At 37.7% G+C, this 18,660-nt stretch overlaps 1 protein-coding gene across 1 annotated transcript in view; it reads left to right on the top strand.

Moving 5' to 3' along the window:
* Positions 1-14,478, top strand: part of mdn1 (midasin AAA ATPase 1) — a 228,121-nt gene extending 213,643 nt beyond the window's left edge. The window contains exons 96-102 of the mRNA XM_069887323.1: positions 186-301; positions 795-969; positions 1,795-1,868; positions 6,803-6,917; positions 8,228-8,291; positions 13,177-13,319; positions 13,941-14,478. Of these exons, the coding sequence (XP_069743424.1) occupies positions 186-301; positions 795-969; positions 1,795-1,868; positions 6,803-6,917; positions 8,228-8,291; positions 13,177-13,319; positions 13,941-14,126 (873 nt within the window). The 3' untranslated portion in view covers positions 14,127-14,478. The remainder of the gene's footprint in view (positions 1-185; positions 302-794; positions 970-1,794; positions 1,869-6,802; positions 6,918-8,227; positions 8,292-13,176; positions 13,320-13,940) is intronic.
* Positions 14,479-18,660: the final 4,182 nt, after the last annotated feature.

Here is an 18,660-nt window from a genome sequence, read left to right on the forward strand (position 1 = left end):
ATTAACTAAAGGTATGTCTAGAGGTGGTTTCAGAGGAGTTTCTGCAGAAACAAATCATTTTTTTCCCAAAATCTAAGCATAAGTAAAATTTCCCTTTTCTGTGATGCCAAAATACGACAAAAAATGAACTACCACTTGGTTTACCTGTGAACTTATTTTCCTATGTTTTGTTCTGCCTTTACTAGGAGAGAGCTGCAGCTGTGATGTGGCAACAGTACCAAACATTGACGGCACCTTTGTCACAGCAGTTGTGTGAACAACTTCGTCTTATACTGGAGCCCACTCAGGCAGCTAAACTCAGGTCAGTGTCTTGTTACTTGTACTTTATAGACCAGGGTATGTTGTACATTAGACCTTCCAGAATTGACATAAATAGTACTTGAAGATGCAAAATCTGAAAATTATGCAAACTACATCCATTTGGCTACAAAATTGTAATTTTTAATTGTGCTTCAAGGTCCTTTAAGGTAAGTAACACTTTTAAATGGGAAGTAACTACCTCAGTAATAATAGGACCATTCTATTTCTTATAAGGAAATGTTACTGCCGTTCTTTTTTCTTTAGTGGTTGTTATGAACCATGTATTTACAAAACAGTTAAGATTTGAGGCATATAATCTATTTACCAGTTCTAGTGGAGGGTTATAAACCTGGAATACACTCTCTACCACAAATGCTGTTTAATCTGCTGGTATTTTCAGGATGTTTCTTTCACCTTTTCTATATGAATGTTTCTTGTAATGAAGTTTTGTGGGACTAATGACTTGCCTTTTTCTACCATGTGTTTGTGTCCAGAGGGGATTATCGAACTGGAAAGCGATTAAACATGCGCAAGGTGATTCCCTACATAGCTAGTCAGTTCCGTAAAGATAAAATATGGCTTCGCAGGACAAAGCCGAGCAAGCGACAATACCAGATTTGTTTGGCTATCGATGATTCCTCTAGTATGGTTGACAACCATTCTAAACAGGTATGGTTTTTTTAAAATGCATTTCAAATTGAACAATATGCTGTCATCAGTTTGGGTTTGAAATTAAGGAATGTGTAACACGTGACATTTCCACCTTTTCTGTGGGGCTTGTGCATCACAGTCTGGCCTTTCAGAAGAGGGATCAAGATTTGTTATTTTAAATGACTGCCAAGGTGGGTCTGAGGTGGTCAGTGATAACCACAGGTGAATATCAATGTTGGAAAGTCCAGGGTCATCCGTGGTTATCTCTGTCTACGTTGTTCATACTTGATTGTCAAGCACACTGCTGATCCCAATGACTAGATTAATAACCAAAATGACACTTCATCTCTAGTAAGTGTGATACTACTTTTTTCAAAGTTATTTCAGTGAAAAGTCATTTTTTTCTTTTGATCAAATAGTTCTTCAAGGACAGAAAAGTAAGTGATTAGGTAGCTAGATAAATCACTGATCTCTAATGAATAGTAATGAGGAACATTAGTATGCCTCGCCCACCAATTTTGTGTGGGGCCCCTACCTCACCACTTAAATGTTGTCCTCTTTATATTGTTTCTGTCCCGCTGAAGTTTTTTTTGAAACATTGACCTTTTCTTCCACTGGTCCTGCTTGACCAACTCAGTTCCTCCAGCAGCTAGTATGGCTTCAGATTCCAGCATCTTCTGTCTCCTGTGTGTCTCCATGCACAGTTATAGGCATTTAATTCTCTGCAAAGGCTTGGTTTTAAAAAAAAAAAATTGTAGTCTAGCTTTACTTTTATCATGTGAATTATTAAATTAATCTGACCAATTCCTGAAGGCATTAATATAGATGTTATTTATTTTGCAGCTGGCCTTTGAAGCTTTGGCTGTAATTGGAAATGCTCTCTCGCTTCTAGAGGTTGGACAGATTGCTGTGTGCAGGTAAGTTTCAGTTGTCTGCAGACATTGGAATCTGTATTGGTGTATGGCAGCATCTATAAGAGTGAATTAATTTTTATCAAGATATGCTCAATATCAGTTTGTCAGTTAACCAATTCTTTTGCTCTGTTTCCATGGATAATCTTATTAAGTCTGCACCCATGGTTTTCAAATGTTGGAAACACAAATATTTTTTGAGGAATATTCTATATTCTCTTTAAGAGCCAAAATAATGAATGAACTGTCTTGGTTTAAATTCTGGAAGACAAGAACTGATTATTGTAATAATTGCTGGGGCTTAAACTGGGTTTTGTTCTGGGCTCAGTTAATAATAAAATTAGAATTCCCCATGCGCTTATGCTAGTTTTCTGAATTCGGATTTGATTTGAGTTTCTCAAACTTACTTCCAGGGTCAGACTTGAGTTAACTCTCAATCCACTTTAATCATTCAGAACTTTCATGCTTTGTTTCTCAGAATGGTAAATAATACTTAATGTGAAATGACCTGGGATAGTTTGATCAATGCTTTTGGAAATGGAAACTTGCTTCTCATTAAAAGTAAAGGGCATCTCATCCATTACCTGTAGAAAAACTTTAACAGAAATAATGGTGTAATCTTTAATGAGGCATGGACTTTGCTTGATGTTTATGCTCCTAATGTTGAAGATACAATTTTTGTTGTGGATACGTCTTTATTACTTGGACAATCGAACTCTAATGTGATGATTGGGGGAGATTTGAATGTGGTGTTGGAGCCTTTATTGGATAAGTACCCAAGAGTAATTAAGAAGTCTAAGATGGCAATTCAAGTGACTAATATGATGGCAGATTTGAATTTAATTGATATTTGGCGAAGAGTTAATCCTACAGAGAAAGATTTTTCTTTTTATTCCTCGACACATAATTCTTTTTCAAGAATTGATTATTTTTTAATATCAGCACATGTGCAGGATAGGGTTACATCTGTGGAGTATAAGGCTAGATTGGTTTCGGATCATTCATTACTATTATTAGAATATTTGAGTTCACAAGATGTTCAGAAAGTTTCAAGATGGAGATTTAATACTATGCTATTGCAAAAACCAGAATTTATTAGTTTTTTAAAACAGCAAATTTAAATTTTTATTGTATTAACTGTAATTCTGTTTCTAGTCATTTTGTTTTATGGGATGCAATGAAAGCTTTTTTGCGAGGCCAAATTATCAGTTATGCCTCTAAAGTAAAGAAGGAGAGAATTAAAGAGATTGAAGACTTGGAGAAAAAGATAACTGCTACTGAAAAAGAATTTCAGAAACATGCTACCGAAACGCAAAAGAATCAGTTAACTAATTTAAAATTTAAATATAATGAATTACAAACATATCGGTTTGAATGTTTAATAAATCGAACTAAGCATAAGTTTTATGAATGGGGTGAGAAAGCTCATAAAGTTTTGTCATGGCAATTAAAAAAGGAACAATTATCTAGGATTGTACCAGCGATTAGAAAGAAATCAGGTATTACTTTTAATCAAAAGGAGATTAATGAGGAATTTTGTAATTTTTATAAACAATTGTATACTTCAGAATGTAAAGATGTAACTGGAGACGCAATAGATTCTTTCTTGAAAACTATTAACTTGTCACAATTGAATCAAGAAGATAGACAAGAGTTAGATAAACCTTTTACAAATGATGAAATAGAAATGGCAATAAGAGATATGCCGAATGGAAAGGCACCTGGTGAAGATGGGTTTTCTATAGAGTTTTATAAAGTTTTTTATGCTGATGTATCTTCTATTTATAAGGATGTATTACTACAAACTTGTAATATTTTTCAATTACCCGAGTCTTGTTCTAACGCAATAATTACGGTTATACCAAAAAAAGATAAAGACCCTTTACAGGTTTCTTCTTATAGACCAATATCATTGTTAAATGTAGATTATAAAATTGTAGCTAAAATTATGGCTAATAGATTAGCTCAATATCTGCCTAAAATTATACATGGTGATCAAACGGGATTTATAAAAAATAGGTATGCGTCAGATAATATTTTACGGTTAATAACCTTGATAAATAAATCTAAATTTCAGTTGAATTATCCAATAGTGGTTTCATTGGATGCAGAAAAGGCTTTTGATAGAGTGGAATGCAAGTTTCTGTTCAAAGTACTTGAGAAATTTAGTTTTGGTTCTTCATTTATTGGATTGATAAAGGCTTTATATAATAGCCCGAAGGCTAGAATTGCTGTTAATGGCCAAATTTCAGAATCTTTTAGTTTGACAAGATCTACTAGACAAGGATGTCCATTGTCACCTGCTTTATTTGCTATAGTTATTGAACCTTTAGCACAATTAGTACGTCAAAATGAAAATGTTAAAGGTATGAGAGTTCTGAATGAGGAATATAAGATTAATTTATTTTCTGATGATGTTTTATTATATTTGGTGGATCCAGATATTTCTTTACCTGCAATTCAAGAATGTTTAGAAATTTATGGCCAATTATCTGGTTACAAAGTAAATTGGGCTAAAAGTGAAATTTTACCAATTTGTAAAGGTGATTATTCAGTATATAAAAATATTACAAATTTGAAGTGGACTACACAAATTAAATAGTTAGGAATTAATGTTAATACGAAATTTCAAGAATTATACTCAATTAATTATCTTCCTTTAATAAAAAGGATTAAATTAGATTTGATTAGGTGGAGGGATCTACCTTTGGGTTTACTAGGGAGGATTAATACCATAAAAATGAATATTTTTCCTAGAATACAATATCTGTTTCAATCAATTCCTTATTTTTTTTTTTAAAGTTTTTTAAGGACTTGTATAAAGCGATTAGAGAATTCTTATGGAAGGGAAAATTTCCGAGAGTAGCAATGAGAAAATTGATGTGGGATTTTCAATTTGGAGGTTTAAGATTACCGAATTTTCAGCATTATAACGAAGCAGCTCAATTTAAATTTCTTAGTGCATTAATGAATATGGACGACCCACCTAGTTGGGTAAAGATAGAAATGGCGGTTAGTTTAGAAAAATTTCCTCATGAGTTTTTGTTTCGATGGAATAAAAATTTACTACGAACTTACGATGTGCCAATATTGAAACATTTATTGAATTTATGGACAAGTAAACTTAAAAAATTGGGACTTAAAAATATATTTTCTGGAAGATTGCCATTATATAATAATCAACTTGTTCCTTTTACAGTCTCCAATGCCACTTTGAAACAATGGGAAAAGAAGGGAATAAAAAATTTATCTGATTGTTTTTCTGAGGGTTGTTTTTGTTCCTTTGACGAATTACAAAGGAAATATGGTATTAGTGGAAATTCTATATTTGTATATTATCAATTAAGATCTTTTGTAAAACAGTTATGTGGTCGACAAATGATTTTATTACCTGAATCTAGTTTTGAAGAATATGTACTTTCAATACCAAAAAAGGGATATATATCTGATTTGTATTGTATTTTACAAGAAATTGATAGTAAAAAAGACTGGCTTAAAGATAAGTTGAAATGGGAAAAAGATTTAGGACATAAAATAGCTGAAGAAGCTTGGATGGAAATTTGTCAGAATAGTATTCGGAAATTAATTAACGCTAGACTAGCAATGATTAATTATAATTTTATTCATCAGCTATATTTATCGCCGGAGAAATTTAAAAAATTTGGTCTTAGTAAGTTGGATTCTTGTTTTCGATGTGATCAGACGGCCAATACTTTTTTGCATACTGTTTGGCTTTGTGATCGATTGCAACAGTTTTGGAAAGGTATTCAATCTATTTTTAACAGTTTATATAATATCCATCTTGTATTAGATCCTGATATATTTTTATTAGGGAACATGCAATCATTAATTGATTTAGGTTTAGAGGATTATCAGATTTCATTTATCTATTTAGCTTTAGACGTGGCTAAGAAATGTATAGCACTTACTTGGAAAGATAAAAATATACTAACTTTAGATAAGTGGTATTTGGAGATGAAATTTTGTTTGACTATGGAAAGGATGTCTTTTTCAATTCAGCATAGGATGTCTTTTTATAAGTTAAAGTGGACTCCGTTTGCTAATTATATGCATTTAAGTTTGATTTAAATTTATGTTTAAGCGTGATATTTTAGTATTGATTAAAAAAAAAAAATTTTTGTTGTTGGAATTTTTTTTAAGGTTAAGTTTTATCTTTTTTTTGTAAGTGAGTATTTTTTTTCCATATATAATTGTTAATTTTATTAACTCTTCACTCTTTATTTTGGGGGGGAGGGTTGGACTAATTTAAGTTAGATTACTAATATTGTGTTACAATTAATGGGGGGGTTATTTTGTGTAGTTTTCTGATGTAATATTATAATCATACCATTTTATTTTTTTTCTTTAAATGTAATTCTCTATTGTATTCATGTTATAAAATTTTAAATAAAGTCTTCAAAAAAAAAGAAATAATGGTGTAGAGTAGTCAGTAAATTAAACGACTATGCATCTAAACTGTTAGTTCCTTTTCCTGCAAGAAGAGCATTTAATTTTAAGGCAATTCTGGGTTTGCAGATGGACCCAATAAACAGAAGCTATGCCTGGTGAGGAGTGGGTATTGTGTTTAACAACACAAGATCATGAGAATTGCAAATTTGACCCTTGAGTTTGATTTGGATTTTCTGTGAAACTGTAAAATTTCATTCATGAATCCATTATTATGTCAATATTGTCTTTTTTTTCTTGTCATATTTTGACTTCCAGTGCAGCTGTTCTATCAATGGTGATTTTTGGCTGTCTTTGGAATACCACTCTTAAAACTTTTCACTTTTTTTTGGCAGCTTCAATTCATTGACAATTCCAGCCCTAATTACTAGTTGCCACTTAGAATTTGACAGTGCTTTACCTGCAACTTTCTAATTTCCCTGTTTGAGTGATGAAGCCTTGATGACATCCAGCTGTGTAATGTTGTGTTTCAGCTTTGGAGAGAATGTTCAGTTACTGCACCCATTCCATGAGCAGTTCAGTGATCAGTCAGGAGCAAGAATACTGAGAAGCTGCCAGTTCCAACAGAAGAAAACCAAGATAGCTCAGGTTGGTAAGAGTTGAAGCATCAGTAACTTTGTGTGTGCAGACTTCAAGCTGGGAATGTATTGAGATCTAGCAGTTTATTGCATATTAATATTGCATTGTTTTCACTTTGCAAGCTTCTACCTTTTTCAACACCGCAATATGAGTAGTGTTATGAGCCCAGATGACCCCAAAACCCAGCAGCAATAGAAATTCATCAAGACAAATGGTGACTTAAACGAAACTTGCTTTTAATTTTCTTTAGAAAAGCACGATCAAACTTAACTTATTGTAAGTAACTTAACCTAACTTAACCCCCTTCTAATTCTAAGCACATTTATATGTAATGTGTATAAGTTTAGAAAAGTTATTTGATTCACAGTCCAATCATTCACTTCTCACTTCTCCAAGTTCACTGGTATCAGGCAATTCTTAGACTGTACACAGAATTTAACATTTATGAATTTTTACCAGGCTCTGGTGCTTAAAGGTAAATGGTTACCGCTCAGGAAGGTTCTTGTTGGTTTCAGAGAGAAATTTTTTGCTTGTTGGAGACACACAAAAACTGATTTCCTCTGATCAGTCACTTCAGTGTGTTGCCAAAGAAACTTGCCCCATCATGGGTTTTCCAAATGATAACCTCTTCTTTCAGATCACCACAGAGTTCCTCTAGTTTCCCTTATTTCAGGAGAAACACGCTCGCCAACCATTTCCTCTTGTAAGGACTACAAGGATTTTTAACAAGCTGAACTCAGAACTCACAACCTGCCTCTCAGCTTGCCATGTTGCAGCCTCAAAGGCCACTTCTTTCTCTAAGATACTTTCCTCTCTCTCTGCTTGTAAAAAAAACAGAACCCCTTCCAAGGCACCAAATCAAATCCTTGAAAGATCTTTATCAGTATTTGAGCCTGGACTTTGTTCCATTTGCACCTACCTCTGAAGTTCCTTCCAAAGCAGTTTCATTGTCTTTCGCAAAACCACTAGTGCCTGAATGTCTGGCTTCAGCAAAGCTTTTGCATTTTAAATGAGATGTGAAGTGTAAGTATCTGTTTGTGAAGTGACCTATAATAAACCCCCCCCCCCACAATCTATTTTTTAAAAACATATTTATATATAATATGACCTGTAACAGTAGCTTGTCTTTTCATAGAGATAGTGGAATTGTTTAGATTGCCAGTTTCACCAAAAGTATATTGTGAATTGAGCCACCAAGTTATGTATGTCAAACTATTTAAGGGAGCACCTTTTTAAGTTTTGAGAGCTTTTTAAATGCAAAACTGAACTCTTCAGTCACAGATAATCTTGTGTCACTAATTCTAATTTTCAACTTGCAGTTTCTGGAATCTGCCGCCAATATGTTTGTTGTAGCACAGCACCATTCTCAACAAGGAAATCCAGGTCAGCTTCACACATGCTTGTATATGCTGTTCATTTCTACCACTATATTTTGTCATTTTGGACTATGCAGATTAATAATAGTTCAATAAGGTGAAAGATGCTGAATGAATGAGATTGTGTTTAAAAAAATATTAAGAAACTCCAGTGTGTTGTATTATTGAAAGAAGCAATGAGAATTTTTTGACTGCCATTCAATAGTGACATTAGAATCAATATAAATTCAAGTTTATAGAATTCTACAGAACAAACCCTTCAGCCCAACTCATCCATATTGACAAAGTTGGCATTCTGGGCTAGTCCCATTTGCCTGCATTCAGTCCCTATTTTTCTAAGCCATTTCTATCCTTTTGAACATCAAAATTGTATCCGTTTCTACAGTTTTATTTTTCTAGTAGCTTATTCTAGATACGGACAATCCTCTGGATTGGAAAAAGTTGCTCCTTGGGTCACTCTTAAATCTCTCCCCTTTCACCTTAAATGTATGCACTCTAGTTCTAGAATTGTCGACCCTGGGAAAAGGACCGAGCATTCCCTTTATTCATACCAGACAAGGAGGCCATGTGTTCCTCCACAATCCCCCTGTCCTCAGTGGAAAAAGCCTGCCTACATTTACCCTGTCTATATCCCTCATAATTTTAAATCAAATCTCCCTTCATTCTCCAGGGAATAAAGTCCTAACCCATGTGACCTTTCCCTGTAACCCAGTTCCTGAAGTCTGAACAACATCCTAGTAAATCTTCTCTGCACTCTTTCAATTTTATTGATATCTTTCCTGTAGTTAGATGACCAAAACTGCACACAGTACTCCAAATTTGGCTTTATAAATGTCTGATACAATTTTACCATAACATCCCAGCTCCGAAACTCTGATTTATGATGGCTAATATACCAAAATCTCTGTTTACAACCCTATCCATCTGACACCACTTTCAGGGAATTATGTATCTTTATTCCCAGATCCCTCTGTTCTACCATACTCCTCAGTGCCCTACCATTTACCATCTATGTCCTTTCTTGGTTTGTCCTTCCAAAATGCAACACTTCACACGTCTGCATTAAATTTCATCTGCCATTTTTCTAGCTGGTGCAGATCCCTCTGCGGACTTTGAAAGCTGTCCTCACTGCCCACAATGCCTCCAATCTTTTGTGTCATCTGCAAACTTGTTGATCCAATTTACCTCATTATCATCCAGATCATTGATATAGATGGCAAACCACAATAGTCCCGGCACTGATCATTGAGGCACACCACTAGTCACAAGGCTCCAGACTGAGAACCAATCATCCACTATCACTCTCTGGCTTCTCCCATATAATCAATATTGAATCTGGTTTACTACCTCACCATGAATGCCTAGCATCTGAACTTTCCTGACTAACCTCCCATGTGGGACCTTGACATGGGCCTTACTAAAGTCCAAGAACATTCACAGCTTTTCCTTCATCAACTTTTCTGGTAGCCTCATTCGAAAAATTATCAAATTGTTTAAACATGACCTACCATGCACAAAGCCATGGTAGTGATCTTAAATCAGTCCCTGGCTATCCAAATAATTGTACGTCTGATTTCTTAGAACACCTTCCAGTAATTATACATACTACTGACATCAGGCACACCAACTATAATTTCCACGATTACTTTTGCAGCCTTTTTTAAACATCAGAACCACATGAGTTACCCTCCAATCCTTCGGCACCACAACCATGGCTAAGGACATTTTAAATATTTCTGCCAGAGCCCTTGCAATTTCTACACTAGCCTCCCTCAAGGTCTGAGGGAATATCTTGTCAGGCTTTGGGGATTTATCCACCCTTATTTGCTTTAAGACAGCAAGCACCTCCTCCTCTTTAATCTGTATCAGTTCCATGTCGACTCTGCTTGTTTTTCTTACTTCCCCCCAGTTTTGTGAGTAAATACTGATGCAAAAAACCCAATTAATATTTCCCCCATCTGTTTTGGCTCCATGCATAGCTGACCACTCTGATCTTCAAGGGGACCAATTTTGTCCCTTGGTATCCTTTTGCTGTTAACATACCTGAAGAAACCCTGAAGATTTTTCTTCACATTGTCTGCTAAAGCAATTTCATGACTTCTTTTAGCCTTTACTGATTTCTTGATATTTTTCTTGTATTTGTTATACTCCTCAAGTATTTCATTTGCTCTGAGTGCCCTGTACCTGCTATACTCCTCCCTCTTCTTCCGAACCAGATCCCTAATATCCATCGAAAACCAAGGTTCCCTATGCCTTTTAACTTTGCCTTTAATCCTGACAGGAACATACAAACTCTACTCTCAAAGTTTCATCTTTTGAAGGTCTTTCATTTACCTAGTACATCCTTTCCATAAAACAACATCCCAATCCATGCTTCCCAGATCCTTCTCATTTCCTCAAAACTGATCTTTCTCCAATTTTTTAATCTCAACCCGAGGTCCAGAGCTAACCTTCTCCATAATTAAGTTGAAGGTATTGGCATTATGATCACTGGACCCAAAATATTACCCTACACATACTTCTTTCACCTGTCCTGTCTCTTTCCCTAATAAGAGATCCAGAATTGGACTCTCTCTAGTTGGTACCCTGTATTCAGGTAGACCTCGACTTATGATGCTGTTCCGTTCTGACCGATGGTCGTGTCAGAAATTTACTATTCATTTTATTGTTTGTCAAATAAAACATGGTGGCCACCAAGGCCCAACTCACCCTGGCTGCCTGCCCATCCGAGCACCCAACCGCGGATCTTTGCACTAGCTGCCCATGCATACTAACCCCCAGCCGCCTGCACATCCTCGCCCTAGCCGCCCGCTCGTCCAGACTCCCGACCCCCGGGCGTCCAGACTCCCGACCCCCGCGCGTCCGGACTCCCGACATCCCAAACACGGACTTACCACCTAGTCCCAGCCATCCCAGCTCCCGAAGCCTTGAAAGAAGCAGGTACAGTACCTGTACTTACAAGGTCAAAAGTTGACCGCCCCACCCCTTCCTTTTTTTGGCTGAAAAAATGGTCCAAATATTCAACGATTACACAAGTGTATACAGTTTTTTTTTCAGTCATATGAACAATGGTTGCAAGTCGAGGAACCTTTATAAAGATTTGGAAAACTTGCCTGAACATATTTGACAAACTCCAAGTCCTCCAGCCCTTTTAATGTGGAATTCCCAAGTCAATTTGTGGAAAGCTTAAAATCTCCTACTATCACAACTTTGTTTCCTGCAGCTGTCTGCTAGCTCTCTTTGGTTCTCCAATTCTTGCTGACTATTGGAAGGTCTATAATGCAACCCCATGAATGTGGTCATACCTTTCCTGTTCCTCAGCAGACAAGCCCTCTTGACTGTCCTGTCTGTTTGATATTTCCCTGACGAACAATGCCACTCCATTCCCTCCCCTCCACCCCACCCTGGGATTATCGTGTTTGAAACAACGGAAGCCTGGAACATTGAACTGCCAGTCCTGCTCCATCTGCAGCCAAGTTTAACTAATAGCCACATTGTCATAATTCCATCTTCCAATCCACGCTCTAAGCTTGTCTGCCTTGCCTACAATACTTCTTGCATTGAAATAGATGCATCTGAGAAAATTTCCACCACATAAAACACTTTGATTTTTGACATTACATGCAATCTTCACTTCATCCTTTTCCTCCTCCACTCCCTTATCTGCTCTGGCACACTGGTTCCCATCCCCCTGCATATTAGTCCCCCTCCAGTTCAGTTGCAAACCAACCTGCTGGAACAGTTCCCACCTTCCCTGGAAGAGAGGCCCAATGATTCAAAAAATTGAAGCCCTCCCTTTAGCACGATGACTTTAGCCATTCTCAATGTGGGCAAAATTCCCTCTCCCCCCCTACCCGGGGGCCACAGCATATTAAAGGGGGGGAGCTACAGACCGAAATCAAAATAAATTTTGTTTTTCTATGTAGTCAGTTGGAGAGTAGTATGGAAGAAACCGACGGAACTTAACTGCTTCACAGGGAATTTTTTTTAGACATACAGCATTGTAACAGGCCCTTCCAGCCCTTGAGCTCGTGCTGCCCAAATATTCAAATTGATCTTCAACCTCCGATGTATTTTGGAGGGTAGGCGGAAACCAGAGCACCCATTGGAAACCCACAGGGAGAGCATACAACTGCACAGGTTACAAACATGGGTCAGCGGAACTGTAAAGGTGTTGCACTAACCGTGCTGCCTTTAAACTTTGAGCAGAGTCTTAGGAGACCATAGCCAAAAAAAAAAGGTTGAGAATGGCTGCACCACATCACCAATTTTGGTGTCATCTTCAAATTTACTTAGTTGAGCTACGCTTCCATCTAAATTGAACAATTGATCAGTGATCCCTGCAGTTCAACACTGGTCACTTACTTCCAATCAGAGAAACATTTCTTCACTGCTACCATTTGTCTCCTTCTGCAATTTTGAATCCAGTGACCCAGCTCCTTACGTGATCTAACCTTCCAGACTAATCAGCTGTGTGAGACCTTGTCAAAAATATCTGGTTTCAAAATTGTTGCACAAGTGTTCCAACCATCTTTATAAGATTGTTCAAAAATAGGCAAAGCTGAAAATTGGTTCTTCTCTGGAAGTTAATGTGCTCTCCCCACCCTCTACCTCCAGACCCAGTTATGATCATAACAGATAATAAACAGATTCCAGGAAGTCATGAGAGAATTCTTTTATTTGAGAAGGGACTATACTAGTGAGGCCATTTAATTATATTTTTGACATTAAATTGGTTTAAATCTTAAAGGCTGCTATGATGAGCAAACTGTTGTTTAATGGAAGTTTTTTTATTGGCTGGTATAATTTCTGTTGAAGGAAATGGAGTTTCTTGTTGTGTACAAACGAGCTGGTAAAACTACAGCATAATAACAAATGCTTTCTTTTGCTAGAAACAGCACAGTTACTGTTGATTGTGTCCGATGGAAGAGGCCTGTTTATGGAAGGGAAAGAACGAGTTACAACAGCTGTTGACGCTGCTCGACACAACAATATCTTTGTAATCTTTGTTGTATTGGACAATCCTGATTCTAAGGTAAGAAATAAGTATCCAAATATAGCATGGGCAGATCGCTTGAGTTAATGAGAGATGGCAGATAGCTGAGGTTCATGAGGCTTGTGCTCTCCCTTCAGATTCTGATTTTACATTTTGTAGTATCAGGCATGCAATCTGAAGCCATGATTGCAGTTTAAAGAGCTGAGTGACTGAAAAGAGTTGTTGCTTGGCTATATAATTTGGTTTTCTTTTAATATGCATTTTGGGAATCTGGAAGTTGTTGGCCAAACTAATATTCCCATGACCTTTTAGAAGGTACCTTGAACCTCTGCATTCTCTCTAATAAATGTACTCTCACAGTCCTGCTGTGCAGAGAGTTCTAGAATTTAAAGCCAGATATGATGGAGGACAAGTAATATATTTCTATGTGACTTGGATGGGAACTGGCAGGTGATGGAAATTTGAAGTTCGGAAGGTGTTGGAGGGAAATAATTGCAGTGTGTTTAGTCGATGGTACATACTGTAGCCTATGTCTGCTGATGGTGCAGGGATTTGAATATTGAAGTAAACTCTTGATTTCTCTGTGACATTGGAGCACTCGAGGAAATTTAAACATTATCCCTCTTCTGCGACATTGTAATTGTTTGCTTTCACTTGTAGGATTCCATCCTGGACATCAAAGTTCCAATCTTCAAGACTCTAGGAGAAATGCCAGAAATTAAATCGTATATGGAAGAATTTCCATTCCCATTCTATATAATTCTAAGAAATGTGAACGCTCTCCCAGAAACGCTCAGTGATGCTCTCAGGCAATGGTTTGAACTGGTGACAGCAGCTGATTATTAACACAGTGCGTTACCTGTTATCATCTATTGATGTTTCAAATGATTCACCATCTGTAAAATTGTACGTTTCCTGAAGATCCTCTTGCTGTGTACTGTCATTGAGATTATAATGTGAATTCTTTCTATTCACATTGAGATCTGTACCACTTGGTGGTGTTTGTGCCAAAGGCGCAGTTTATTGTACTGATTGAGAAAACCTATCCAAGGTTTGAATATTACATTTTTATGTAGTGTGAATATTTGTTGAAAAACATGAACGTCAATGTGTCATCTGAAGATGGCTTGCTTTATTCAGATTGTATTCTTTGAATCTTTTTGTCAATAAAATTATGAAATATTATTTGGATATCTAATGATGGAGTACATTATCCATTTAAAGCCATGAAGATGTACGAAGCTTCTTTTAGTTGCACTCTTTAAACACTTGTAGAAGATTTGACGTGGGTGTGATTGTAGGTTAGTTGTCACTTGCCTTTCTGCCCTGAGCAAAGATTGATGTGATGAAATGGGAATAAATGTGTTTGGAGTCGGGCACGACCCAACCAAACAGGTCATGGCTGAGCTTTCTCTACCTCTAACATGAGGGAAGAAAGTTTCTGACTATCCTTGTCAATCCAAAAAGAAAATATTGCCTAAGTTTTTTTTCCCCCATTGATGTTTTTTCATGTTGTACTTTGGGAGATTAGGCCAGAGCAAGACTCATTGTGAATGGTCAGGTCCTGGAGAATATTAACAGAGACCAGGAGATACACATCATTCCATGGAAATGGTATCAGAGGTAGCAGCATGGTGAAGATGGTGTAAGGCAGGCTTGAATTTGTCATTTGAGCCATTAAGTATAGGAGCAAGGATGAGACTCTTGGAATATCATGTCACCCAACTGTTGGCAAGATATCATTCAGTTGGAAAGGATGCAGAAAAATTCACAAGAATGTTACTGGGATTGGCAGACTTGAATTATCAGGATAGGTTGGATAGGCTTTTCTCCCTGAAGTGTAGGAGGCTGAGGGGGAACCTCAGAAGTTTATATAATCACGAGCGACATAAATAAAGACATTATCAACTTCACCTATCTTGGAAAAGAGGCAATGATTGAAAGTGTTTTTGAGATTAGCGTGGGAGTTGCTAGTTTCTAATCTGGCACCAGAAATAATTGTTACATTGGGATGGGCCCAGATTCCTGATTTTGTATAGCTCGGGTTGTAAAAATGGCCTTTATCGTTGGCAGTTGCGGTGAGGGGAAATGTAAAAGTTTAAAATCAGTGCAGTATGGGTAATCTTGACCAAAATGTAATCTTTTTAAAATTGGAATAGGTGAAAAGCAAGACCTAATTCAAGGTTCTTCATCTGACTGAACCTGCTATACTTAAATATGGGTTGACTTTCCTGTACAGTATGCAAAGCTTTTCACTGTATCTTAGTATACATAATCATGAACAATTCAAAATTTAATTGATTATCAAGTCAGTGATTTGAATAGGAATAAATAAATATGAACTAATCATGTCTACAGTAACATAGTTGCAAAGGGATTTAGATTGGGAATTTAAAAAATTCAAGATACTGCAAGAACCTCAAAATAGAAAAGGAAATAAAAAGAGATATTCAGAAGAGCAGGCTGCATCTGTGAAGGGAAGCAGAGTTGACATTTTTGGTAGATTACCTTTCATAAAAATTAAATAAGTAAGAAAACCAGTTTTAATTTGTGGCGTGGGGGATGAAGAGGAAAGATCTGTGTCATGGGGTGATGATCCAGATCGTCTTACAATATGGGTGATGAATAAGGACCATGGAAGGAAAAGATAAACATAGCACTTAAAGTAAATCTAAAAAAAAATTAATTACTCATCTATTCATAGGGAGAGAGAATGGCAGTTGCTGTTTTTTGGGAGGCTACAGACAACTTCAGATGCAGTTACCAGAACTTGTTATTCCCATCCCTTTAGTAGAGCCTGATGTGCTTTGACCTGACCAAATAGCCTTTGAGACACTGATGAGCAGAATAGTCAGAAGATTTTGCAAAAATAATAGGGTGGTTTTTTATGGGAGATTTGACTGGCACCTTCTTACTGCTAGAGTGATATATATATAAATTTTATATATTTTTCTTTGGCTTGGCTTCGCGGACGAAGATTTATGGAGGGGGTAAAAAGTCCACGTCAGCTGCAGGCTCGTTTGTGGCTGACAAGTCCGATGCGGGACAGGCAGACACGGTTGCAGCGGCTGCAGGGGAAAATTGGTTGGTTGGGGTTGGGTGTTGGGTTTTTCCTCCTTTGCATTTTGTCAGTGAGGTGGGCTCTGCGGTCCTCTTCAAAGGAGGTTGCTGCCCGCCAAACTGTGAGGAGCCAAGATGCACGGTTTGAGGCGATATCAGCCCACTGGCGGTGGTCAATGTGGCAGGCACCAAGAGATTTCTTTAGGCAGTCCTTGTACTTTTTCTTTGGTGCACCTCTGTCACGGTGGCCAGTGGAGAGCTCGCCATATAACACGATCTTGGGAAGGCGATGGTCCTCCATTCTGGAGACGTGACCCACCCAGCGCAGCTGGATCTTCAGCAGCGTGGACTCGATGCTGTCGACCTCTGCCATCTCGAGTACTTCGACATTAGGAATGAAAGCGCTCCAATGGATGTTGAGGATGGAGCGGAGACAACGCTGGTGGAAGCGTTCTAGGAGCCGTAGGTGATGTTATTCCCATCCCTTTAGCAGAGCCTGATGTGCTTTGACCTGGCCAAATAGCCTTTGAGACACTGATGAGCAGAATAGTCAGAAGATTTTGCAAAAATAATAGGGTGGTTTTTTTTGGGAGATTTGACTGGCACCTTCTTACTGCTAGAGTAATATATATATTAATTTTGTATATTACAACACATGTAATAGCCTATTTTTGTGGACCAATTTTTAGGGTGAAATTTAAGGGGTTGACAATTACATGCACACTACTTTTGAATGAGTAACTATCTGTATTGTTCAGGGCATTGGGTGTTCTGATGGACAGGCAGCCAGAACTGGAGGTAAGTCTGGGCTCAGGCATTGGGATCACGGATGGGTGGGCAGCTGGTTCTGCATTCAGGGCATTTGGAGCTCAGATGGGCAGGTGGCTGTGGGAGGTGCATTGGGAACTCCAGTGGGCAGGCAGCCATGGCCAAAAATAGGCTGGTGGGGGGGGGCAGGTTTAATTTTGCACATGGTATATGGAAATTATCAGATTTTGGAGGAAAAAATAGGGGGGTTAACTTTTACATGGTATCAACTATTGTACATGTTTATAAGGTAGATGGGGTGGAATTTGTCAGCTGTGTCCAAGGATTCCAGATGTAGTATGTGGACAAGCCAATGAGAGGAGAAGACTTGCTGAATCTCGTATTGGGTAATGAACCTGATCAGGTGACACACCTCTTGGTGGGGAATGATTTCGGTGACCATTTGTGTGGGGTTCTGGATAGGTTTGTCCCACTGAGACAAGGAAAAGATGGTGGGATAAGGGAACTGGTTGACAGAAGAGGTGATACAGGAAATTAAGAGGAAGAAGGAACCATACAGAAAGTTTAAGATGCAAAGGACAAAGGGTCATGAGAATTGTATGGTAGTCAGGAAGGTACTTAAAAGAAAGGACTTGGGAAAGCTAGAAGGGGGAACAAGAAAGACTTGGCAAGTAGGAGGGAAAATTCTGAAGCCTATGCATATGTGATGAGAGTGAAGGTAGAGTTGCCTCCTTGATCCTTAAAGCAACATGTGCCTTGAGGCAGAGGAGGTAGCACAGGTCCTAAATGAATACTTGCTTCAGTGTACACCAGAGATGGACCTTGGTCAATGTGAGGTCAGCACAAAACAAGCTTATGTGCTGGAGCATGTTGAGGTTAAGAAAAGAGAAAGTGCTGGATTTTCTTAAAAATATTAAGGTTGCTTAGTCCTGGGACCAGATAAGATATACCCCAGCTTACTACAGGGAGCAAGGGAATAGATTGCTGGGGCTTTGCATCCTCCCTGGCAAAGGTACTGAAAGATTGGGAAATGGCAAATGTGGTCCCCTTTTTTAAAAAAAAAGATCATAGGGAAAATCCTTGGAATCGATCAGTGAATCTTGCATCAGTGGTTGGCAAATTATTGGAGAGGATTCTTTGTGATAGGATTTAAGACCATTTTGAGTAGTGTTCTCAGGGTTAGGATGAAGTTGTGATTTGTGCCTCATGATTCTAACTGAGTTTTTTGAGGAGGTAACAAAAATAAATTTATGAAGGTTGGGCAGTGGACATGGTGTATATGGATTTTAGTAAGGCATTTGACAAGGTCAAGAGATATGGGATCAGTGGAAACTTGGCTTTGTGGATTCAGAATTGGCTTGCCTGCAGAAAGCAGAGGATAGTAGTAGATGGAATGCAGGGATTTGTTCTGGAAGCCCTGCTCTTTGTGATTTTTAGAAATGACTTGAATGAAGTAGCAGAGTGATGGGGCAGTAAACTTGCAGAAATACGAAGGTGGGAAGTGTGGATAGCGTAGAAGGTTGTTGTGAATTACAGCAGGATAGAAGTAGGA

This window comes from Narcine bancroftii, chromosome 6, assembly GCF_036971445.1.
Source record: "Narcine bancroftii isolate sNarBan1 chromosome 6, sNarBan1.hap1, whole genome shotgun sequence".
NCBI lineage: Eukaryota > Metazoa > Chordata > Chondrichthyes > Torpediniformes > Narcinidae > Narcine > Narcine bancroftii.